General features: G+C 46.7%; 1 protein-coding gene across 1 annotated transcript in view; it reads right to left on the bottom strand.

Annotated features, from left to right (window-relative positions):
* paplna (papilin a, proteoglycan-like sulfated glycoprotein) overlaps positions 1-25,338 on the bottom strand; it is a 174,125-nt gene that overhangs the window by 60,604 nt on the left and 88,183 nt on the right. Inside the window, 4 exon segments of the mRNA XM_030087215.1 lie at positions 2,709-2,855; positions 2,979-3,033; positions 13,452-13,579; positions 13,679-13,837. Coding sequence (XP_029943075.1) covers positions 2,709-2,855; positions 2,979-3,033; positions 13,452-13,579; positions 13,679-13,837 — 489 coding nt within the window.

Here is a 25,338-nt window from a genome sequence, read left to right as displayed (position 1 = left end):
CATGCTAGTGGCAGGACGTAAACACATGCACCACCCGGCCCGTGAGCTGGGGAAAAAAAATAACTTTGGCCTGTGAACTCACCCGTGCACAGTCCTGTACCGAAACGGTTCAATACAAATACATGTATTGTTACACCCCTAGGGCTTTATGCCCCTGGTAGCGTCTCCCATAGCAAACAGGTCCTGGATGACGGGCCAGACTGAGAGCAGGTCTAAAACCACCAATGAGAAATGTTAAATCAAGGACCATGACATCGCCCAGTATGGCACAGCCCCCCCCCCCCCCCCCCCCCCCCCCCGGAGCCAAGCCTGGGGTTGGGCCTCGCAACAGGCCCAGTGGGCAAAGGCCCGGCCAGGCTCAGCCCAAAGGGGCGATGTGGGCCCACCCTCCGGCAGACCCACCACCCGCCGAGGGTATGGGCCGGGTGCAGTGTGGATTGGGTGGCAGCCAACAGCAGGGTGCCCGGCAACCTGATCCCAGGACACAGAGCCTGGCTCTAGGGACATGGAATGTCGGGACGTTGGGGGAAACAGCACCTTCTCAAAATGTAATAATTTATACATAATACCGCAAAATTTATTACAAAATGCGCTGGGGCAGTTTATTACAAAATGCACCAGTTTATTACAAAATGCGGCTTTATTACGAAATGAAATAACAAAATTATTGGATTTTTGGCATTTATTACAAAATGCACCATTATTACAAAATGCGGCTCAACAGGGTGGGATTTGAAGAAGGCATATGAGTTGGTCACCACATGTTTTTGGTTGTATTTTTGCAAGTTTTCTATATTTCTTGCTATCCATATACATGTTCATTTTGTCATTGGCTTAGCATATGCATCATTTTAATGCACCACAACAATCAGGGGCTGAACTGAAGTTGACTAGCTGGAACTGTGAGGGTTTAAATCAACCTGTGAAATGAAGCAAAGTGCTGCATCATGTTCAGCAAATAGGGGGTATCAGCTTAGCTGATAGGTAGCCTAGCTCCTTTGCAAAGATGGCGCCACACAAGTGGCAGCCTGTTGTTGCAGTGGCAGCTCCTACTAGTTTGTGATCATTTCCTCTTTTTTCTGTATCTGTGTTTTTCACCACATTATCCCCAAAGGGAACTATTGCATGTTATTATGATCGCTACCTATATTGCTGTGAGTCAGCTGCAGGCACGGCATCCACAGGCCCTTCTCCTGATCTCTGGTGACTTCAATCATGCCACTCCGTCCTCCATGCTACCCACATTCAAACAATATGTCACCTGCTGCACCGGAGAAAACAAAAAACTGGATTTATTTTATGCAAACATCAAGGACGCTTACACCTCCTCACAACTGCCTCCTCTGGGGAAAGGAAATCACAACATGGTTCATCTCCAGCCTGTGTACACACCGCTTGTGCACAGTTGGATGAGTATCTCAGTTTAAATGAAGCAACATGTTCTTGATCATATTCCTGGAGAAACTGCCCACGGCAGTGGGGCGTTCATTTAGAACTCTAATCTTCTCATCAGTCCAGAAGTACAACTAAGAGGAAAACTTTTGAAAGTCTTACTCTGAACCTCATGAACTCCAGCTGGAAAAAACAAAAAACATTTCTATTTGTCCTCCAGCTCCAGATTCTGAATTTTGATCGGAATGTTCAGATTTTCTCTCCAGTTTTGTTCTGACTTTAGATAAAATCATTCTAGTTTAGACTTTAACATTCATGTAGATGTTGACACTGAGAACCAGACAGTCCTTTAGAGGAGTTCCAAAAGGTCACTAAACCATCTGAGGCCTTGCTGAGACATGAAGTCTGCAACATCTGACCAATCATAAACCCTTTAGAACAGCTTCCTTCACCATGGGAAATCAGACATTTATTCTGTAAATATATAAAGCAATACTGTTTATGAAACAAAAACTAGGAAGGAATGCTGGGAGAGACCTGCTATGGCAGGGCTTGTTCAACACAGCTGACTGTAATGAGGCTTTTTTGAGGATTTTCATTTGGATCAGAACTTCCTCAGTGTTCTTTAGTTCTGCCTTGGGGCGAAGGATTCTGTCACTGAATGAGCTCTCCAATGCAGTCAGGGGGCTTTCATGGAGTGGAAATCTTTCATTAGAGAAGACAGCTTAGCTATCATTATTCTGTTTCCCACCACCTCCACAAGGTGGACCGAGCTGGCCTCCTCTATGAGTCTGTCCAGTCTGTCCCTCTCTACTGTTGAGACGCTGCTTTCCCTGCTGACTATCTTGTAGAGCAGGGTCGGAAACTCGGTGAGAATAGACTCACAGGTTTTCTAAGGGGTAATGGAGGCAGTTTTGAAGAAAATGGATACTGACAAGTCAATGGGTGATGTTACAGCCTCCATGAAGCAGGTGCCTCAGCTTTTTAAAATCGTCTGGTGGGCCAGATATTTTTGTTTGCAGGCCACATTTGGCCCGTAGGCCACCACTTTCCAACCACTGCTGTAGAAGATGGCTGATGCCACCAGAGTGGGAACACTGAGGTAGTTCACAATTGATGAGATGCTGGTCTTCTCAAGTAAAGCTGTGCTGCATGTTTTTGACATTATCTCACCATCCACCCAGTTCAAATAAACAGCTTGGTATCAGACCTCTGATTAAAACTTTACTGAAGTTTGCACATTGGCATAGAGAGGCATGTGAAAGATGCAAGCCAGTGCAAACACTACCTAAAACTGAGAGCTTCATGACAGGTACCTGGGGTCTCTTAGAGCCTGTCCATCTTTCGTCCACTGGATTCTGACAGACTGCAGAGCTGAAGGGGGGACAATAGTGCAAGGCAGCCTGGCAGTTTGTCCTCCACGCATTTCCACCAAAGACGAGCTTGCCCGATCAATACTGAATCTGAGAGAAATGCACAAGGAACATCAAAAGAATCCCTTATTTTCATGGCCTCATTAATTCAACAAACAAAACAAAATGTTTTAAATGAGTTTTGCAATGCTGCCACATAGTTGTTATTGGTACCTTGGGAAAGGACCATCTCCAGGCAGTGATGTAGGACCTGGCTGTGACGATCCCTCTGTGTGCAAAGGAATACATGCACATATGATCAAGGACATACAGAGAGAGAGCACCTATCAGCTTATCAGCATGTCATGTGCAAAAACCAGTCAACCTTTTTGGGGTTCTTAATGTTCTGACACAACCTGTGACATCAGGGCATCACCCCAATGTACTCAAGGTTCCTGCATCACACAAACTGGGGTTAAACTCAGTCAACTGAGTGTTTTCACTGAATCTGGCCCCAATGAGCTGTTTGAACATCAGGTGGAAGTAGATTTGTCTGTGGTGCTATGAACTCTAACTGAATGGCTCTTTTAAGTGAACGACGAGAGCCGGTTCACAGCTGTCTGAGAGCCATTCCTTTGTGAAAATTGTCCACGCTTCCTTCATGTGTCTCCCGAGTGTCTCCTGAGTGTCTTCTGAGTGTCTCCTGAGTCCAGCTGTCACCGCTGCTTTCATGTGAACGACCGAGTTTCAGTTTTCTGCCGCTCACTCCAGTCACCTGAACGCAGCAGCTAACTAGAGGAGGAGGAGTGTCTCGAAATCGGAGCTGAGCCGGTGTTTTGGAATAACTGGTTTCCCTATTAATTAGCGACTGGGTTTCTTTCTCGTCCCTTGTTGCTGATAGATGCTAAAAACCAGACAAAAAGCCGTGTCGGACCTTTTATGAGTCTGATTTGAACATAGTGATAAAGGAAGTCAGTCACTAGTTAACAAGGAAACCAGTTAAATTGTAACACCGTATTTATCACTTTATCAGAGGTTTTAGCAATGGAACATGCACACACTTTCCTTCCCCGTACGTGAACTGGACGTACACAAACAGTTCACCAGGCTGAACCAGCACGGGCCCCCAGACCTGATGGTGTGTCTCCCTCCATTTCTGAGACACTGTGCAGTGGAGCTGACTCCCGTCTTCACGGACATCTTTAACACCTCCCTGGAGCTATGTCATGTGCCAGCCTGCTTCAAATTCTCCACCATCGTCCCTGTCCCCAAGAAGCCACGGATCACGGGTCTAAATGACTTCAGACCTGTGGCGCTCACCTCTGTAATCATGAAATCCTTTGAGCGCCTGGTCCTGCCCCACCTCAAGACCATCACCACGCCCCTTCTGGACCCGATGCAGTTCGCCTACAGAGCCAACAGGTCTGTAGACGACGCAGTTAACCTGGCCCTCCATTCCATTTTACAGCATCTGGACTCCCCAGGAACCTACGCTAGGATCCTGTGCGTGGACTTCAGCTCTGCCTTCAGTACAATCCGCCCAGCCCTGCACCAGGACAAGTTGTCCCAGCTCAACGTGCCCGACTCCCTCTGCAGGTGGATCACTGATTTCCTGACAGACCGGAGGCAGCGGGTGCGGCTGGGGAAGACCGTCTCGGATTGGGTGGCCATCAGCATCGGATCTCCTCAGGGCTGTGTACTTCCCCCCTTGCTCTTCTCCCTGTATACAAACTGCTGCACCTCCAGCCACCAGTCCGTTAAACTGCTGAAGTTTGTGGACGACACCACCCTCATTGGGTTCATCTCCAATGGCGACGAGTCGGCCTACAGGAGGGAGGTGGATCAGCTGGTGTACTGGTGCAGCCGCAACAACCTGGAGCTGAACACTTTGGTCAGCCACTACAGAAACTAATATCAATAAACTTCAGGTTGCACAAAATAAAGCAGCTCGGCTCGTCCTGAACTGTTCTTTTAGGACAAGCATTGAAGACATGCATAACCAGCTGGCGTGGCTGAGAGTAAAAAGTAGAATACATTATTCTCTTACAAAATTTATCAGAAATGTTATAATTACAAGAACACCAGCAATACTCTATAATAAGCTGACCTTTTTCAGTGATGTGCATCAGCATTCTACCCGTCAAACAGTTGAGGGACGTTTTCTGTTACCTGTCTGTCGATCCAGTCACATTCAAAGATCCGTGCACTATAGGGCAATGGTGGCCTGGAACCGTCTGCCGCAGTTTTTGATTTCACAGATGTACACAACTTATTTTTGTAAACAATTGAGACTATTTTTATTCACTCAGGAATAACATATGGAACTGGTCATTTATGATTGTTTAATGGTGAGCTATTTCGTCTGTTTTGATATTGTTTTGTTTTTGTTAATGTTGTCTTTGTTGAAAGTTTTGTTATTGTATTGTCTGTATGAATGTTGTCTGTACATCCTGTTGTTGACGCGTTGCTAAGTGTTGGTGCAGAAATATTTCTGATGAAGTTTAGACCCCAGGAAGAATAGCAACTGTTTTAACAGTAGCTAATGGGGATCTCAATAAAACAAACAAACAAACAAACCCGGAATACAGTGGAGATGATGGTGGACTTCAGGAAAGTCACAGCCCCACCGCCCCCCCCTGCCCTCACAGACACTCCAATCTCCACTGTGGACTCTTTCCATTTCCTGGCACCACCATCACCCAGGACCATCAGCTACCTCATCAAGAAGGCCCAGCAGAGGAGGTTTTTCCTGCGACCGCTGAGGAAACTCAAGCTGCCCACTAAGATGTTGGTGCAGTTCTACACGGCCATCATGGAGTCCATCCTCACCATCTCCATCACCGTGTGGAATACTGGAGCCACCAAAAAGGACAGAGGCAGATTACAGGGCATCATGCGAATGGCTGAGAAGGTGATCGCCTGCACGCTTCCACCTCTAAAGGACCTGTACGTCGCCGGGACTCGCAGACGTGCCGGTCGGATCACAGCCAATCCCTCTCATCCTGGACACAGCCTGTTTGTCCCTCTCCCCTCTGGCAGGAGGCTACGGTCCATCCGGACTAGAACCTCCTGCTTTAACAGCTTCTTCCCCTCTGCCGTCAGACTGATGAATACAAAATAACTACAATGACCAAAACACACGAACAGCCCTGTATCGACCTCACGAATGTAATCTTGTGCACTATTACATGGCACTATGTGTGGGTAACTCCTCTCCTGCTGTTGCTGTGATCCTCCACTCCAGCTGCTATGTTTTTGCTCTACAGTGTATATTACTCTATTTAATACTTACTACATGTCTTTATGGCATTTTTATGTTTATTTATTATCTCGTTTGTTATTCTTTGTTAGTTTAGGCTTAATGTCACAGCCCTTGCACCGGGAAAAAATCCTACGTTGTGAACTTGTTCATGGTCAATGGCAATAAAGCTCCTTCTGATTATCTGATTCACACACACACACACACACACACACACACACACACACACACACACACACACAATGCTCAGTTAAAGGACACATAGCAGCATTTTGAAGCTCTTTTCTGGGGACAACATGCAAGGTAAGCCACAATGTAATGTGTATCAGAAAAAAGCATCTCTTAAATCTGTGTCGTTAAACGAATTAAAGCACCAGATAACAACTCATAACTGACAGTAACTGTGTTAGTTGTCAGTAAATAACAGATTGACTCTACACTAATGAGGCCGATGTATCTAATAGAGTCACGTGACGTTCGTCAGGGAGCCAGTCGTTTGAACAGCTCTTTCAAATGAACGGCTCCTCAGGAGCCAGCTCCCTTCAAAGAGCCATAAATCCCAGTTCTAGGTCTTACTACCCTGCCACTGAGAGTAGACCTTAGCTGGATTGTTGGAGAACACCCTGTTTATTCTCCTGGTCTCCACTTCTCTGGTGTATCTCTTTAGGCGGGTAGCTAGGGCTGTGAGTTTTTGCTTAGCAGTCTCCAGTGCCTCAGTTACTGACAGTTTGCTGTATTTCTTGGGCAGTTCTTTCTTGAGATTCACCCCTCTGCTTAGTTCTGCGAGGAAGCTGACTTCTCTCTGTGTTTCCATGATTTTTGCCTCTCGCCTTCTTTTCCATGGAGGTTCTTGGTCACTCCGGCTACTCATGCTGTTCATCTTGTAGCCAAGCATCTTTAGGATGACTGTCACTGTTGCATATATCAGCTGACTGGTCTCAGTGATGGTGCTGGTAGGGATAGTTAGCAGTGCTGTGTTCACATCTTCCAGTAGAGATTCCAATGGTACTTTATCAGTACTTAGCCTTGGCAAGCAGGAGGTTGTTGAGTTAAACGGTCAATGGTAAACTACACTTATATAGTTTTTCACCCCTGCAGGGGTCCCAAAGCACTTTGCACTATATTATCTCATTCACCCATTCACACACCAGTGGAGGTGGCTGCCATGCAAGACACCCAATCCATCCACTGGGGGCAGTTCAGTGTCTTGCCCAAGGACACTTTGACATGCAGAGACAGGAATTAAATTAACAACCTCCCGATTGAGACACTACTGCTCTCCCCACTGAAGCACAGCTGCCCCCTGGTGGGTGTGGTGATGGACTTACTCTCTCGGCCTCAGGAGGGGGGCGAAGGGCAGCTGGCTAGGCTGGACGCCTCCCCGGCCTGAGTTGGGTGGTGGGGTTATGTGGTGGTGGGGCATGGTTTGAGCTCAGCTGTGGAGGAGAGGTGGTGAAGCAGACCTCAGGGGAGTCACAGGAGAAGTGAGAGGGGACAGCTGTGACTCAATCAGTGAAGATCTCTCCCTGGCTCCAGTAGCTGGCTGGCTTCAAAAGGGCCTGACTCCAGGAAGAGCAAGGTTTGTCAGAGACTATGGCGGTCGTCAGGTTGACGTGCTGCTTGAAGACTGACAGACTGCAGGAGTTAGACAGGCTGCAGTGGACTAACAGGCTGGTGTGTTGTGTAGTTTTCTAAACAACAAAAGGTTAAACTTATGATGGGCTGCGTCAGTTCTGTGCTGGAGGACTAATGTGGAGAGAAAGAGTTCTTAAAGGCGCTATCCGCGATTTTAATTTAACCACGACGAGAAAAATGCTTTTGACATCATGTACTAGGAAGTCCATGCTACATTTCTGCGAGAAAAAAAAATCACACATTGATCAGCGTGTTTTGGATATCTGGCCCCGCAAAGCGCTGCCTGAGGATTCAGCGTGACGACCTCTCTGCTCCAGTCACAGCGCAGCAGCGGGGGGGCGGGGCGGAGCGCCGTCTTCAGCGCGTGCACAACACCAGTAAACAGACCAGCATGGAAGCCGAAGGAGCAACAAGCTACTTTCTGCATTGAACATATAGTGACAAGGTAAAATATGGTTCACCTGAGACGAAGTGGCCATTTATTTTGAACAAAAAAGAGTCAAAGTGGCTTCTGCTGTGTTTCCTCCGGAGGATTGTGCACGTGTACGGGATGTGCCTGTAGCGTCGTGCACGCTGAGTGGGAGCAGAGCGGAGGGGGAGTGGGAGGGTTTTCTCAATGTGAGGAACCAGTCAGAGAGCTCGGGGGCGGAGCCAACATTTCAACCTGAAGTCAGGGCTCAAAATTGTGCAGAATCACGGAGAGCTCGTTTAATTGAGTATTTCTCTGATTATGTGCACATATTGCATACAAAATTTCTACACCCAACCTTTCAATTCCACTATTTTTCCCATTTCAATATACATCGTTTTTTTTTTTTAATATTTATTTTCTGCAGAAAGTCTCCTTTGAGTCTGGTTCTACAGAAAGTCCCCTCCTCTGACTCAGAGGTGTCTTCCTGTTAAAAGGGACTTGCTTCTTTCCATAATTTCCTCTACTTGCTCTTGTTGAATTTTTGGATTTTTCTCTGTAAATGTGCCTTGAGGTTATTTGGTTACATATAAATAAAATATCATTGATAGACAAGGAATGTGAGAGTGTGGGTGAATTCCAGTTCTCCCCTTCGCCCTCGCCCTCGCCCTCGCCCTCGCCCTCGGCCCGAACCCTTCATTTTGCGCGTTCAAGTGAAGTGGTAGCGGCGTCCCGATTCTACTTCCTCCCCCTTCAGACCGAGGGGGGGGGGCGGAGTGCGAGGGCTATCTGGCCCTTGAAACAGAGATTTTCCAAGGGCACACTAGAAAAATGAGGGCTATGTGAAATTTCCCACAATGCCCTGGGAAATGGTGAAGAAAACATCAGCAGCAGCCAAAGAAATCTACAAATGTATTTTTTGTTAAAAACAAAACAAAACGCTATTTTAAGGTCGCTGCAATGTTACGTGACAGCTAGTTGTGTAGCTGCTCATCTAACGTTAACAATTAACTTGTTTTAATTTCTGCACGACCATGACACGTTTTATTGATATTACCGCAGCCTGCTTTCTGCTTTGAGCGTATGAGACACCTGAAAAGATGCCGTTTGTGCTCCGCTAGTAAAGTAAACATTACCGGAGCATTATGAGGCATCACCGGTAACGTTAACGTCACTGAGCACCGCTGGGATCGTATGATTGATGAAGAATGAAGCGTGTGGGTTGTGAACGAATAATTCCTTCACAGCAGTGCTGCATATCAACCAGACTATTGTGAAAACATAATAAAATAACCCGCCCGGCAGCAGATCACAACAGCGTATTACTTGTACTTTTATTCACATATAACATCTGTAGCCCTCTTTTGTGTCATAACTTTTCACTCCTATTTCACTTTAATTTTTGTACAGGGCGTTTCTCAGAGACCTAGGACTTCAGGGGAAGGTCACTCCTCAGCAGGCTTCAAAAAGTGGGAAAATAAAAAAAATACAAGGTAATCAGAGGAATTTTAATGAGATGCATAACAGCTCATAATCCTGAAGTCCACTTAAAGGAGAACTATGCAAGATTTGCTTTAGCGCTCCCCCTACTGGTCTTCTGTGAAAGCTCACTGTCAGAAACGTTCTCCGCATCCCCCCTCCACCCCTGCCCCCGCGTGCAGAGAGCGTCCCACTCCTGTTTTCTTTTTTTCCGCTTGTCAGACAAAGTTTTTTTCTGTTTTTTGGTTCTGCCATCCGTGAGCACCTAAGGGTGGCGTTGCTAACGCCAGCGAGGGTTTCAATGCTTGTTTTACGCGCTTTTATACTTGTCCTCCCATATGAGTGCCGTAAAGCAGGTTTGTTCTCGCGAGATGTAATCGGGTCGGATCTTCTGAAAGCTGCAAGTACTGTCTTCAGGACACAGACCCCGGGGGGAGTGGAGGGACTGGCCAATCACTGTGACAAGTCTTTGTTTACCCCCACAGGGATTCTGAAAAACATTTATTGAGGTAAAAAAGTTGCATAGTTCTGCTTTAAAGGAATATAGCAGTTTTAAATATTAAATTATCAATTATTCACACCTACACACGTTTTCACCTTTGCCTGACGGGCAGCAAGAGCTATTTCTGCAAGATCGCAGTCGCTCCTATTTTCCTGTGCAGGGCACTGAAGGCACAGCAATATGAGTGATTCGGGTACGAATCGCTCTGAGCCTGACATAATGCACGCTCCCGCTGGCCTGATATCCTTAAGTTTCGTTTTGTCCACCATTACTCCGCCAGATGCTTAGCAGCAACAAGTGAGCAGTACTGAGGATGGAGCTTCTATAAAGTAAGAAAATACCAGCTTCTAGCACTGCCACAGCTCCAGCACAGACCCACCAGGCAAAAGAAACTTACATTTTACTCCAGTGCTACTAAAAGAGCGAGGAAGGAGTTCCCCTCTTCTGTGCACGTACATGGGCACAAGCCACAGGCACGAGTGTTTCACTAAGCTGCAGTTAAGCCCAAGGCCTGCAGGGGTCGGTGTTTTGTATAAAATGAGCAAACTGCATAATGCACCTTTAAGTCCACTATAAAATGGTCCTGAAAACATAACATAATGATTTGCAATTTGGGGTTTTATATGTGTTTGCTGCAGGACCGAAAAACTCCAAAAACTGGATCAGGGACTATTAGTGCGGCTGCCACCTGGCAGTTTTTTGAAGACATGCACAAGGTGCTGGGTGCCAGGCCTTCGATCGACCCTCCTCTGTTGGTTTCATCCTTTGTGGCTGATGAGGATCCTGTTCCAGTTCTTTTGGTGAGGCTGCTGAAAAGCATTACAAAAATTAAACAGTAAAATGCTGTTTATGTGGAATGATGTGATTGGTGAAGCTACAGTTTTATTTTTGTGGCCTTATCACCTAGTTCTGGCAGATACATCCCTCTCATTTGTTCCTTTTTTCTTTCTTTCAGGAAATGGTTGAGCCCAGAATGATTGGACCCCAGAGCCGAGCCCCTCTATCGCTTGCACTTCAGGTATCGCCTCTACCTCAGGCATCGCCTCTACCTCAGGGAGCTCCTCTACCTCAGGCATCACCTCTACCTCAGGGAGCGCCTCTACCTCAGGGAGCACCTTTACCTCAGGGAGCACCTTTACCTCAGGGAGCTCCTCTACCTCAGGGAGCTCCTCTACCTCAGGGAGCACCTTTACCTCAGGGAGCTCCTCCACCTCAGGGAGCACCTCTACCTCAGGGAGCTCCTCTACCTCAGGGAGCTCCTCTACCTCAGGGAGCACCTCTTCCTCAGGGAGCTCCTCTACCTCAGGGAGCACCTCTACCTCAGGGAGCTCCTCTACCTCAGGCATCACCTCTACCTCAGGGAGCGCCTCTACCTCAGGGAGCTCCTCTACCTTAGCGAGCTCCTCCACCTCAGGGAGCTCCTCTACCTCAGGGAGCTCCTCCACCTCAGGGAGCTCCTCTACCTCAGGGAGCTCCTCTACCTCAGGGAGCACCTTTACCTCAGGGAGCACCTTTACCTCAGGGAGCTTCTCTACCTCAGGGAGCTCCTCCACCTCAGGGAGCACCTCTACCTCAGGGAGCTCCTCTACCTCAGGGAGCTCCTCTTCCTCAGGGAGCTCCTCTTCCTCAGGGAGCTCCTCTACCTCAGGGAGCTCCTCTTCCTCAGGGAGCTCCTCTACCTCAGGGAGCTCCTCTACCTCAGGGAGCTCCTCTTCCTCAGGGAGCTCCTCTACCTCAGGGAGCTCCTCTTCCTCAGGGAGCTCCTCTACCTCAGGGAGCACCTCTACCTCAGGGAGCACCTCTACCTCAGGGAGCTCCTCCACCTCAGGGAGCTCCTCTACCTCAGGGAGCTCCTCTTCCTCAGGGAGCTCCTCTACCTCAGGGAGCTCCTCCACCTCAGAGAGCTCCTCTACCTCAGGGAGCTCCTCCACCTCAGGGAGCTCCTCTACCTCAGGGAGCTCCTCTACCTCAGGGAGCTCCTCTACCTCAGGGAGCATCTCTACCTCAGGGAGCTCCTCCACCTCAGGGAGCTCCTCCACCTCAGGGAGCTCCTCTACCTCAGGGAGCTCCTCTACCTCAGGGAGCATCTCTACCTCAGGGAGCTCCTCCACCTCAGGGAGCTCCTCTACCTCAGGGAGCACCTCTACCTCAGGGAGCTCCTCTACCTCAGGGAGCTCCTCTTCCTCAGGGAGCTCCTCTACCTCAGGGAGCACCTCTACCTCAGGGAGCACCTCTACCTCAGGGAGCTCCTCTACCTCAGGGAGCATCTCTACCTCAGGGAGCTCCTCCACCTCAGGGAGCTCCTCTACCTCAGGGAGCTCCTCCACCTCAGGGAGCTCCTCTACCTCAGGGAGCTCCTCTACCTCAGGGAGCTCCTCTTCCTCAGGGAGCTCCTCTACCTCAGGGAGCTCCTCTTCCTCAGGGAGCTCCTCTACCTCAGGGAGCACCTCTACCTCAGGGAGCTCCTCTACCTGAGGCGCATCCATGGAAACCTGCAGCTCACCTCCACCATGGCTACCTCCACCCCTCCACCCCCTTCCCCTAAGAAGAGGAAGAAGAGCAACAACCTGATTCACTGTTTGAAAGAGGAAAAAGCAAAGGAGCAGAAGTGCCACAAAGAGAGTGAGTCCAAAACTGAGCGTTTCTTGAGCATTTTTGCCACATGCTAATAATGAATCCTTGTCCATACCATGGTGTGTAGGACCCTTTTGCACATTTTATTATTGTTATGGTTAGTTAAATATATAAGAGAAAGCTTTCTTTGCTTTACAAAACTACTGGTTTGACCAAAATGTTTATTTTGGTTGTTGTGTAATTATTGATGGTGGATGTTTCCACACAGCTTAATCCTTTTACATGTTTATACTATTTTATTAATTTTGTAGCAAAAAAAAGTTAAAACTGTTGCTGGTAATGCCAATTGCATAATAAAATGCATTCTTTCTCATTTGAATGAATTATTAACATTTTATGCAGCACACAGAAAAAGCAGAAAAAACAATCCAATTGCCCAGGAGAGGGAGATTAGTGCAGCTGGAGAAGCAACGTAAACAATACCAGTGTCAGTTTACTACGTCACGGGCGACTACTGATGACGTATGATGATCTCCAAGGGTTGTTCCATTTCTTAGGGGGGAATTTCAGGCCCTACCCCTTGACACTCCGTTTCAAGTTGTAGGGCGAGGGGAAGGGTTAAGGGCTGGGGCTAGGGGGAGGGATGAAAAATAGAATTGGAATTGGGCCTGTGACTAAAGTTTAGAGTATGAGGATAAAAGTCGTAAAAACAAAACCTCACTGAAATTCAGATACCTTCAAAGGGTAAAAATACTCCGACTTCAGTTGACTTCAGTTCCGACTTCAACCACAAAGGAAAAACCATAGCAAGGGTGACAATTCAAGTTGGATAAAAGAATTACAGATTACCTGAGACAGACAGGTAAATGTAGCGGTGGTCTCTCTCCTGTTCACGCGTGGCAACACACAGAAACCAGCCAGAGTCCAGCTTTGTGAGAGGACCGACTAACAGGGAGCCATTGGGCTGGTAGTGATGCCTGGTGAAATGAAAACAAAGATTTGAAAAAAAAACAAAAAACATTCACACGGGATAGAAACACTAATTAAAAGTACATAAAACCACTGTGCGTACTGACCGATGTGTGGACAAAGGGATTCCCTCTCTCCTCCACTCCACAACAATGGTGGAGGACGGTGGAGGACTGACTCGGCAGGGCAGCACCACTGTCTGGCCAACCAAAGCCTCTACCGAGGAGGGGTCAGTCTTATCGATGGTCACTCCTCCCAGCGTCAAACTGACAAAACATGGACAGGTACCAGGAGAGACAACAGGGAGCTGTTAGGTATTATAAAAGGTTAAAAGTTAAAACAAACACACTCAGTTAGTTTGAGTCAAAGTAGGAGCTGTTGTCTCCCAACATTAAGAATGATCAGTGAGGAATTCAGGCTACAGAGAAAGAACAACTTGTTGCCAAAACCCAGGAAGAAGACCGGACCAGAGGAATGGAGCCTTCTTGAAGGAGGTGAGATGTTCTCTCAGACAATTTGGAGGCCTCAGAAATAAACTCAGCAACAACTGGCAATATTTAAATGGAGTTGTCTGTCAGAATAGTCCCGGCCTCAATTTTAAAATTTGAATAACAATACCATGAAGCAACATCAGCCCCGCCCTGTACACTAATCTCTTAGGGAGTTTCTCCAGATTTAGCAAGACGACTTAAGCCGGCCACACACTACAGGATTTTTTCAATCTTCCCCGATTCAGACACCACACACTACACGACAGCAGAGGACAGATCGTACCCGATCTTCCTCTCCTGATCGTCTAGTGTGCGGTGTCACTCCGCAGCAGACCACACACTAGCAGATTCTTCAGCCGAGAATCGGCTCCTCACTCCTCCAAATCTCACGTCGTCCGACGTGACTTTGTGCTGTTTCCCTTCATTGCTGTTTTTACATTCATCTCCACTTTCAATAATAAGTGGAGAACTCATTCATTCCCTCAGTTCATTCATTCACATTGGTATCGCTCCTTCAGTGCAGACCAACACCCGCCGTGCGCACGGAGCACGGACTGTCAGCACCTTGTTAGAAAATTTAAATGTTCCAGTACAGAAGAGGGAAACATAGTTTCAGATCATTTTATTATAATTTACATTTAATAATAATTCAGCTTATTAGCTAATCTGTTTGTGTGGGGTTTTTTTTTTTTGGTTTTTTTTACTTTTGAGTCCCGAGTGCAGCAGTAGAATAAAGTTATTAGCAGACCGTGTCAAATAAAAGCTGCTTTTTTAAATCATCAAATATCTTAAATCATTCTTTATGTCCACAGATTTGATAGATTAAATCAGAGTAAAAATACGTTGATTAGGAAAGTTTCATTATAGCCCGCTCTGTCTCTGAGGGCACGGAATCAGTGGAAAGTTTTTTTTTTCTTCTTTTATTATTATTTTTTTCTTCCCCATTCTTCCGTGATGGTTAATAACGGAGATTAATTAAAACATTGGGATTATTGCAGGACTGGCGGAGATGCAGATATTAGATCGGAGTTTGGGTCTGAATGGAGGATCCAGTTCATCCAGGAGCGACAGGATTAACCATCACTTTCTGTACAGCTGAGTTTAGCAGCTCTGGCTTTTCTGTTTCACTGTCATATATAGTGAATATATGTCACAGACATATATTCATCATCCAGCTCTGACAGCTGTGAGTGGATGTTTTTAATCAGCGGCACCTTGGTGAGACGGAGCTGTTCATCCAATCAGGAGGCTTTATTTCGAGGGTGTGGACAGCTCTACTCAGAGCTGATCGGCGCCTCTCGGAGCTCCACACACCACAGGATCTGCGATCGGAAATATTGAACATGTTCATTATCTCCGATCTCCCCTTCCGACGCCTCCCGAGAGGCTCCGACCGGAAAAAATCTCTCGGAACACACCGCACACTACACGAAGATCGGACCCGAACTCATTTGCATACTCCCGACAATCGGACCCTGTCGGCCTCGATCGGGAGGAGAGGATCGGGGAAAAATTCGGCCCGATTATCCTGTAGTGTGTGGAGGCCTTTAAATGCATGACCGTTTGGAGAGGTAATCATGACTCCTCATTGAGCAATAGCTTGGACTGAGTATAAAAAAGGAACATATGATAGTCAGTCTTGTCGGACCCATAAACTCAATTTGCACAGGGTAGTATTGAGAGTTCTGATGAGCGGAACAGCATCTGTGGGTCCCTGAAAGAGATGTACAGTCGCCATGAACAGCCTGACCGAGGTTCTTAAGTCGATAACTGAGATGCAGCTCAAACTAAGGGCCAGCGCCCACATACTGCGAAACGGCTCTGCTGCGCAGTTCACAGCACTCCCCAGCAATTACGCACCCATTGAAGTCAATGAAGTCGCAGGCAGAGCACACCCACTGCCTGCGAGAGTGCTGCGTTGAGCGTCCGCCCGCCGTCGTACTGCGGAGAGCTCTCCGCACTACTTCGGTCCAGGTCTATTTTTGCCGGAGGCGCAGCGGAGCCGGAGTCATTTTCCCATAAAGTCAAAGCAGCAACAGGAAACCAAAAGAGTGCAACATCCGTTTTATCAAAACAAATGACTACAAAAGTTAACTTTTTTTTATATTCCTGGGCATTTTATTTATATAAATATCTATATAGATTACTATTGAAGCTGTCACACATGTTTAAACATGTAAATAAAAGCGTAAATATACACTTTTATGGATGAGTGTTTTATTTTGAAACCTGAACATGCTCTGGCGTCGCAAAACAAAGGAGTAGTGGAAGTTTATAAACTCGAGCAAGCATGGTTGACGAAGAAAAACTGATCCTGGAGGAACAAGAGCACAAAATACTTTCTGACACCAGTAATCCTTTTTATAAAGACACCAGCAGGAAGGATAACACTCGGGCAACAATAGCTAAAGTTATTGGCGTGAGTGGTGAGTAAATTGTATCGATATAAAGTGTCTATTCAAACATGTTTACATGGAGATCGTCATGGAAACATAATCCCACACATGCGCTGAGCGCATGTCTGGTCAAAAGGCGGAGTGCGGAGACGCAGCCGTACCGCATCAGGTGGGCGCTCTAGTACGGCTCCGCTGCGCTGCGACCTGCGCGGCGCAGCGCAGCGGAGCCGTTCCGCAGTATGTGGGCGCTCGGCGTAAAAGTGACTCTCTGAATGAAAAATGGAATTGTGAGTGTGAATGTCTTGAGTGGAAAACCATTGATGTTTTCTGTATGAATCTAAGTGTCCGAGTGATCTGAAAGCCTTGCATACATGTTAAAGGGGGAATTTTTATTATGGATCATTTTGAGTGCTAAAGCTCTGATTTTGTACTCAGTTGACACCTGCTGCAACACTTTCAGTCTGTGGGGTTTAGTTTGGTGTTCAAGGAAAGGTGTGTTTCCACATCCAGGAAGTATCTTGGATGTGAGTGAGTACATGGCGAGGTCTGAAATATGTGTATGGTTTATGATGTGTGACAAATATTTAACAATGGCTCTTCTGCAAGACGTCATGACAACATGGTTGATGTGTTACTGAGAGACAGAGAAGAGAATGATGGAGACATGCAGAGGAGAAGGCTTACTGAATGTGTGGCTGCTTTGCAGCAAAGAGGAAAAGTTCCTATCTGTCAAAGCCTCTTTTCCCAAAGGAATAAAATGACTTTGGAAATATTGACGTGTAAAAAGTGCTGAATAAAGATTGGGAACATGTGGCGATTAGAGAGTGAGGAAAGGAAGGATTTGAAATCAGAAGCAGGAGGAGAAGAGGAGGTTACGAAAGAAGAAAAGAAGGTGAAGAGGAAGTGTGAAGAAAGAGTAAAGATGAGAAGAAATGCAGTGGACTGATGTTTTCATGGTGGACATTAATTACATTCTGTCACGAGTCAACTATTTTTTCACAAAGGAATAGAGGAGCAACATTTTATCAGATTTTATATAAGATTTGAAACTGGTGTTGCAGGATCAGGCAACACCAGTTAAGGGGAAGGAATTACCGTATTGGCCCGAATATAAGACGATGTTTTTTTCCAGAAATTGCATCCAAAAAGTGGGGTCGTGTTATATTCGCAGACTTATGGTAGATGGTCAATACACATCCGCGCCGCTAGATGGAGCCAAAGTATCACTGATCAGAGAGCGAGTGGAGTGATGAAATGAGATCAGATGATCTGATGAAACATGGCGGATCATCTGGAACAAAGGGGCTGAACGCTGGACAACTGAGCAACAACAGAGGAGAAGTTATGATACCAACTTTAAACTGATGGTGATCAACGCAGCAGAGTCATCAAACTACTGCCAAGCCGCCAGGAGGTCTGGTGGAGCAGAGCCTCGTTCTTATTGGAGAGCACAGAAAAAACACTCCAGATGCTAACGCTATGAGAAAAGCTTTCCGTGGTCCTGAGAGACGCTTCAGAGAGACTGATAGAAGGGGGAGTGAATACGTCTCTGAAAGACGGAAAGACGGAATGTCCACCACCAGAGCCTGATTCAGCTGAAGGCACTGGACAGTTATTTACATCATTTATGCAGTTTGGACCCCTTGAGGTTCTTATTTTTTCATTTTATATCTCGTGAAATGTTATCTCAGTAGTGAGTTTTTGAGTTTATAATAATTGTATAATAAACATTTCTATGATGGGTGACCTTATTGTCTTCAGCATTTTTGTTTTTTTCCCACAAAATGATCTTTGAAAAATAGGGTCGTGTTATAATCGGAGTCGTCTTATATTTGGACCAATACGGTAGGTATTCAAAGTTGTTAAACTTTCTGTGATGTGTAAATTTTTTTAGATCAACAATCTTACGCTTGTGTTTGTTTCATTGTCACAGACTTTCAGTTTTTGCCCAGTGGTGAGATTTTATGCAGACAGTTGTTGTACAACACATTCACCAGTGTTAAATTAATTTGGAGTTTTTAAACCTGCAGGGCTGTTTCACACATGGCATGAGATTAAAGGTGATGTTACAACAGCTTAGAATACTTATGACAATCAGGAGCTAGATTCATGACTTGAAAGGGGGACTAACATTTTCATTACTGATAGCTTTAATTTTACCACATCCACAAAAGGGCATGAGTCCGTGATCAGAACTTCACTTGATCAAGAGGAGCTTTTATTTTCTTAATGGAAATAGAAATTAAACTAAGGACCAGAGATTTTCAGATAACACAATGTTTAGTAGCTGCTGTGTTGTGATATAACTAGTCATGCACATTTTCCATCCTGTAAAATTAAAAATATTAGGATTTCTGGACATATTCCCATTCTGAATTGTTGCGCAAATAAACGCAAATAATGCAAATAAACGCACCAAATGTAGAGTGTGAAAACTTAGATTACATTATAATTATACATTACATTATACATTATACATACATTATAATTATACAAGAAGAAGAAAAAAGATCTGATCTGTGACTTCAGTAATCAAGCACTGAATCTTAGACTGCAGAAGTTAGAGCCAGCTTTGGTGAGTTTGAATTACTTATTGTGTTGTTGTTGCTGTGTCTGGGGGTGGTTAGGTGTTTGCACTGCAGTTTCGGTTTCTGTCTGCCCAGTAGAGAGGTCGTTGACGTGGGTCACACCTTCTATTGTCTGGCTCCAGTGACAACAGACAGGGGCGGGTCAGCCGGGCGCAATCAGTCAAGTTGGAAACAGCTGTGACTCCGTCAGGTACTTCACAGCACACAGAGGGTAAAGACCACAGAAGATAAAGACCTGCGAGTCTACCTGCGCGAGTCCACCGAGCGAGGACACCGGCTTCACTAAGGTCTGTCTGTCACAGTCTAACGCACAATGTGTTTCTTATGTATCCCAGTCATCGTCGGCAACTGGAAAAGACGCGTAGTCCTCCGCAAACGCAATCCACACAACCTGTCCGCTCTCTCTGGAAGTGGTCCAGCCCACACTCAGTTACCTTCGGTCTCTGGAACTGTCAGTCCGCAGTTAATAAGACAGAATTCATCAGTTCTCTGATGAAACTCTCAGATATTCAGGTCCTAGCCCTGACTGAGACCTGGATCCGCCCAGAAAACTCAGTTACACCAGCCGCACTCTCTGCGTCCGCTGCGCTAAGCCACACCCTCGCTCTACTGGCCGAGGAGGCGGTGCTACGTTGAGCCACGCCCCTCGCTCTACTGGCCGAGGAGGCGGTGCTGGCATTCTCATTCCAGACAACTGGTCCTTCTCCTCACTGCGCCCGTCGAACAACAACACAACGTTTGAATATCATGCTTTAATGGTCACTACTCCCATCAAAGCATATATTCTGGTTGTGTACCGTCCACCAGGGGGTAATCTGGACGGCTTTGTCTCTGAAATGGACATGTTACTCTCTGACATCCCTGATGATGGCACACCACTGATTGTCATGGGAGACATGAACATTCACGTTGACAAACCTCAGGCACAGGACTTTTTGGCACTGATGGCTTCCTTTGCACTTGTACTGGCTCCGTCTCCTCCCCCCCCACAGAGCTGGCAAAATCCTTGACTTGGTGCTGACTCGTAACTGCTCCATAGCAGAGGTGACGGTTACTCCACTACACCTATCTGACCATTTCTTGGTAAAATTTGCGGCTGCCTTTCTGCCATTGCAGACACCAACACAGATGGTCTCCTTCCGCAGAAACCTGAAGTCCCTCACAGCAGCTCAGCTCCGTCCTGCCGAACTACTCTCACTTCTCATCGCTTCCTGTTAATGAGGCTACAGAAACACTCTGGTCCTCTCTGGCGTCCTCTTTGGACAAACTCTGCCCCCGGGTGTCGAAACCAACCAAGAAAAAACAACCAAGTCCATGGCTCTCAGAAGTCCTGAGAGAACAAAGAGCTGGACTCAGGGCAGCAGAAAGAAAGTGGCGTAAATCCCAAGAGCCGCTGATTGGTCCTCATACAAACAGAAACTTGCTTCCTTTACCTCCCGCCTGCAGTCCGCAAAGAAAGCTTTTTATCAGAACCAGATCTGTGCAGCTTCTGATTCCAGAAAAATGTGTATGGCGTTCAACTCCCTGCTTCCTCCTCCAGCTGCTCAGCCGTCCACTGAGCTGATCCTGACATGTTCGCCTCCTTTTTCACTGAAAAGGAGGCTGCAATCAGAACCAGTTCTCTGAGCCGGACCGGCCCAGTCAGCTCAGACCCACCACTGCTCCTTCTCTCTGCTCGTTTGCTCCTCTGAGTGAGGATGAGGTCTCCAGACTTCTTCTGAGCTCAAAAGCGACAACATGTCCTCTCGATCCAATACCCACCAGCATTCTGCAGACCATCTTGCCCATAATCAAACCTGCAGTCACACATTGTCAACTCCTCCCTAGAAACTGGCATTTTTCCTGTTACTTTTAAACAAGCCCGCGTCACCCCACTGCTAAAAAAGCCTCACCTCAACCCAGCCCAGGTTGAAAACTACAGGCCAGTCTCACTTCTACCATTCCTGTCGAAAATACTGGAGCGCTCAGTATTTAACCAAGTCTCTGAACACCTGCGGAACCAGAACCTGCTGGACCCTTGTCAGTCAGGCTTCAGATGCGACCACTCCACCAAGACTGCTCTCCTTTCAGTCACAGAATCTCTGCGGCTGGAAAGAGCTGCTGGTCAGTCCTCTGTCCTCCTGCTGCTGGTCAGTCCTCTGTCCTCCTGCTGCTGGTCAGTCCTCTGTCCTCCTGCTGCTGGTCAGTCCTCTGTCCTCCTGCTGCTGATCAGTCCTCTGTCCTCCTGCTGCTGGACTTGTCTGCTGCCTTTGACACCGTGAACCATCAAATCCTCCTCTCCTCACTCTCTGACCTCGGCATCTCAGGTTCCGTCCTGTTGTGGTTCAAGTCCACCTCACAGGCAGATCTTTCAGAGTGTCATGGCGAGGGGAGGAGTCCAGGTCACATGGCCTATCAACAGGGGTCACTCAGGGGTCGGTGCTTGGCCCCTTACTCTTCTCTCTGTACACCACTTCACTTGGTGCAGTGATTCGCTCCCATGGCTTCTCCTACCACTGTATGCTGACGACACTCAGCTCTTCCTCTCTTTTCCACCTGACGACACGACAGTCTCAGCTCGGATATCAGCATGTCTGGCTGATATCTCCACCTGGATGAAGGAACGCCACCTTCAGCTACATCTGTCTAAGACTGAACTCATGGTCTTTCCAGCTTGTCCATCTGTCCAGCCTCAGATCAGTGTCCAACTTCACTTCAGCCTACTTGTGCCCACAAACTCAGCCAGAAACCTGGAGGTCATGATTGATGAACAGCTGACCTCTAAGGTTCATGTGGCCTCAGTTTCTCGGTCTTGTCGTTATGCCCTCTACAACATCAGGAAGATCAGACCCTTCCTGACCCAACAGACCACACAGCTTCTGGTTCAGGCTCTCGTGATATCACGCATTGACTACTGCAACTCTATTCTGGCGGGTCTCCCTGCATGATCCAGAATGCAGCAGCACGTCTGGTCTTCAACCAGCCCAAAAGAGCTCATGTCACTCCTCTGTTCATCTCCCTTCATTGGCTTCCAGTTGCAGCCAGGATCAAATTCAAATCTCTCCTCCTGGCTTACAAAACGCTTACAAGAACGGCTCCGGCTGACCTGGACTCCCTGATCCAGGTCTACTCTCCTTCACGCCCTCTTCGCTCTGCATGTGAGAGACGTCTGGAGCTTCCAGCCCAGCACGGCTCTAAACCTCCAGCCAGACTCTTCTCCTCTGTTGTTCCCAAATGGTGGAACGAACTTCTAAGTCTGTGCGTTCCGCCGAGTCTCTTTCTACTTTCAAGAGACAATTGAAGACTCAATTGTTCAGAGAACACCTAGGGTCTTAATCCAACCCCCATGTTCGGGGAAGAATAGGTCAGGTGTTCTAAAACACAGCACTTATGGACCACTGACTAAGTTGACACACACACAAAAAAAAGGAGGGGGTAGTGGCTCCTCTTCTGCAACTTGATGGCAACTCCCTTGACCAATCGCACTTGAAGCAATTGAAGCATTTACTAATGGTTTCTTTCTTTCTTATGTCTGTATTCTTGCTTGTGTTGTACGTCGCTTTGGACAAAAGCATTTGCTAAATGAAATTGTAGAATTGTAGAATCCCATCTATTATCTGCTCTATTCAGAGCAACAGTCTTCAATAATCTAGGGGTGTCAGGACCAGACCAAAGGTCGGTTATTTGGTTAAAATGTTAAATAATTGTCTAGTCTAGAGATATCCATTGTTGAGACACTCACAGTAAAGTTGGGAAGTTAAAATAACGGATGGATTGAGACAACTGCAGCAATCCTGAGCTCAAATTGCCGTCTGTCATCACTTCAGAAACCCCCTTCACCTTCTACACCAGGGGTGTCCAACCTTTTCTAACCCAAGAGCTACTTTTCAATAGCCAATCCCCAATCCCTCCAGGGTCTACCTTCATCCACGGGGGGGGGGCGGGGTCGCCGCCACCGCCTGGCATCCCTCAGTATAGGGCTCGAAAAGACATGTGATATCTCGCAATGCATTGTGGGCAAAACGGGACAGCACGTTCATGTTTACAGTGTTTACCGCGTATGATCACGTACCGTGCTGCGACAGACAGAATTAAACACGAGGAAAAATGGGCTGAAACAGAAAGGCGACGGACCGTACTGAGACAAGCTGGACCCTGTTCAGACCTGGTTCAGACCCGGTTCAGACCCGGTTGGGCTCACTTACTGGTCCTGTTGTGGAAAAGGCTGCCTGGAAGTGAAACGTCCATCAAAGCATGGCAGCAGCACAGCACTACAGGATGGTCAGGGCACAAACTTTGGTCTTGAAGAAAACACACAAACACTACAGCCAGACACACAAACACTACAGCCAGACACACAAACACTACAGCCAGACACACAAACACTACAGCCAGGCACAGACTCAAATCTTTGCGACAGCTGCAAAGTTTTGTGACTGTGTTGTGTAGATGCCGGTGGACTGCAAGGTGCACATTGTTTTCCTTAATTTTATTTGCAGTGTTATTCGTTTATGCAGCCTGATCGCACTTTATATAGTTGCAGTGATATTTGTTTGCACAAACACTTTTGCACCTTATTTGAACTGTGACTAACTTTAACAGTGTCGCTGCTACACAAGAAGGTTGGTAATAAACAGAAAAGACTTTGAAACAAGAAATGGTCTGACATTACTGCATGGGTTAATGGTTCAGTCTCACAGAGGATTTCCCATTAAAATGAAGTTTCATAAATAGCTACTGAGCTACAATATTTATTTTCACCATAGTCCTATTAACTTATTAAAGTAGAGGGTTGGTTTTTGTCACCATATGAACAGTAACAGCTGAGGAGATTTACCTGTCCTGACAGAATGAAATGTTCAGGACAAATATTAGAATGAAGCAGAGGACGACTGTTAGCCATCAATTTTATTTACAGAAAAACAGAAGTTGGTCACATATAATCAAGATAAAACATAACAAGTGGGTCATCTCAGCACACATGGACTTCATTTCACCATTCATACATTCACAACGGACACGCTGCTCATTCTCCACCATGTCGTTCTGTTGTGGAGCTTGATAACCATCAGTTGAAGCAGGAGCAGGTGTAGCAGGAGCAGGTGTAGCAGGTGTAGCAGGAGCAGATGTAGCAGGTGCAGCAGGTGTAGCAGGTGCAGCAGGTGTAGCAGGTTTAGCAGGTGTAGCAGGAGCTGGTGTAGCAGGAGCAGGTGTAGCAGGTGCAGCAGGTGTAGCAAGTGTAGCAGGTGTAGCAGGAGCTGGTGTAGCAGGTGCAGCAGGTGCAGCAGGTGTAGCAGGTTTAGCAGGTGTAGCAGGAGCTGGTGTAGCAGGAGCAGGTGCAGCAGGTGTAGCAGGTGTAGCAGGTGTAGCAGGAGCTGGTGTAGCAGGAGCAGGTGTAGCAGGTGTAGCAGATGCAGTAACTGTCGTCACAATCTCCTGTCTCCTTCTTCTCCAGTGGAATCTTGGGTAATCCGCAGCTTTCTCCTCCGTGTGTTGAGATGTGATGACAGGATGAGTTTCATTCACTTCATCAGCAGGTCTCCCTGAAAAACCGACATTATGACTGTAACATGAGGTCAGTTACAGTGTACTCTCAGAGCCAGTCTCCTATGAGGGAGGACGACTATGATATAAATTCTTTTCTTTTTTTTTCCCCCCTGTCCTGTTCGGCAGCTGGGGCGTGCAATATTGTATGATTGGAGCCTTGTACTGTCCGAACAGATTTTACTGTTAGCAGCAGGACGAGACTGAATCTCCTCCTGCTGCTGCCTTTATTTGAAACTGGCATCTGGCACGGCAGCCAGACAGGACCGGGACGGAAACGCTCAAAGAGCAAGAGAGAGAGAAAAAGAGAAAGATAAAGAGAGGGGGAAAGGGGAGTAGCATAACACACATATATATATATATATATATATATATTCCCAATACGACATATCACATGTGACAGAGAACAATCCATAACCACAGCACTTATAACTAACAGAGATACTGACTAAAAATCGATAGCTAACACCAGGACTGACAGAACCCCAACAGATTTTTATTATTTTTTTTATTTTAATTTTTTTGTAAAGTTAAACACAACACAATCAGCTACTACTACTACAAGGGTATGACAAAGGTCATCTTACTGTTTGTTTTTTTTCCCCCTTCCCTACAGCAGATCACTACTGGTCTAACCCACCACAGGAAAACAATTTAACTAATTCCACAAGTAGAATGTGAAGAGTGATTAAAGATCAAAGATCAGCGTGATCAAGCAAATGTAATAGTGATAATGACAGTGTTCATGCATATATGACCCCTGACCCCT

The sequence above is a fragment of the Salarias fasciatus genome, unplaced genomic scaffold, assembly GCF_902148845.1.
Source record: "Salarias fasciatus unplaced genomic scaffold, fSalaFa1.1, whole genome shotgun sequence".
Classification (NCBI taxonomy): Eukaryota; Metazoa; Chordata; class Actinopteri; order Blenniiformes; family Blenniidae; genus Salarias; species Salarias fasciatus.
This window is presented reverse-complemented; position numbering and strand designations above follow the sequence as displayed.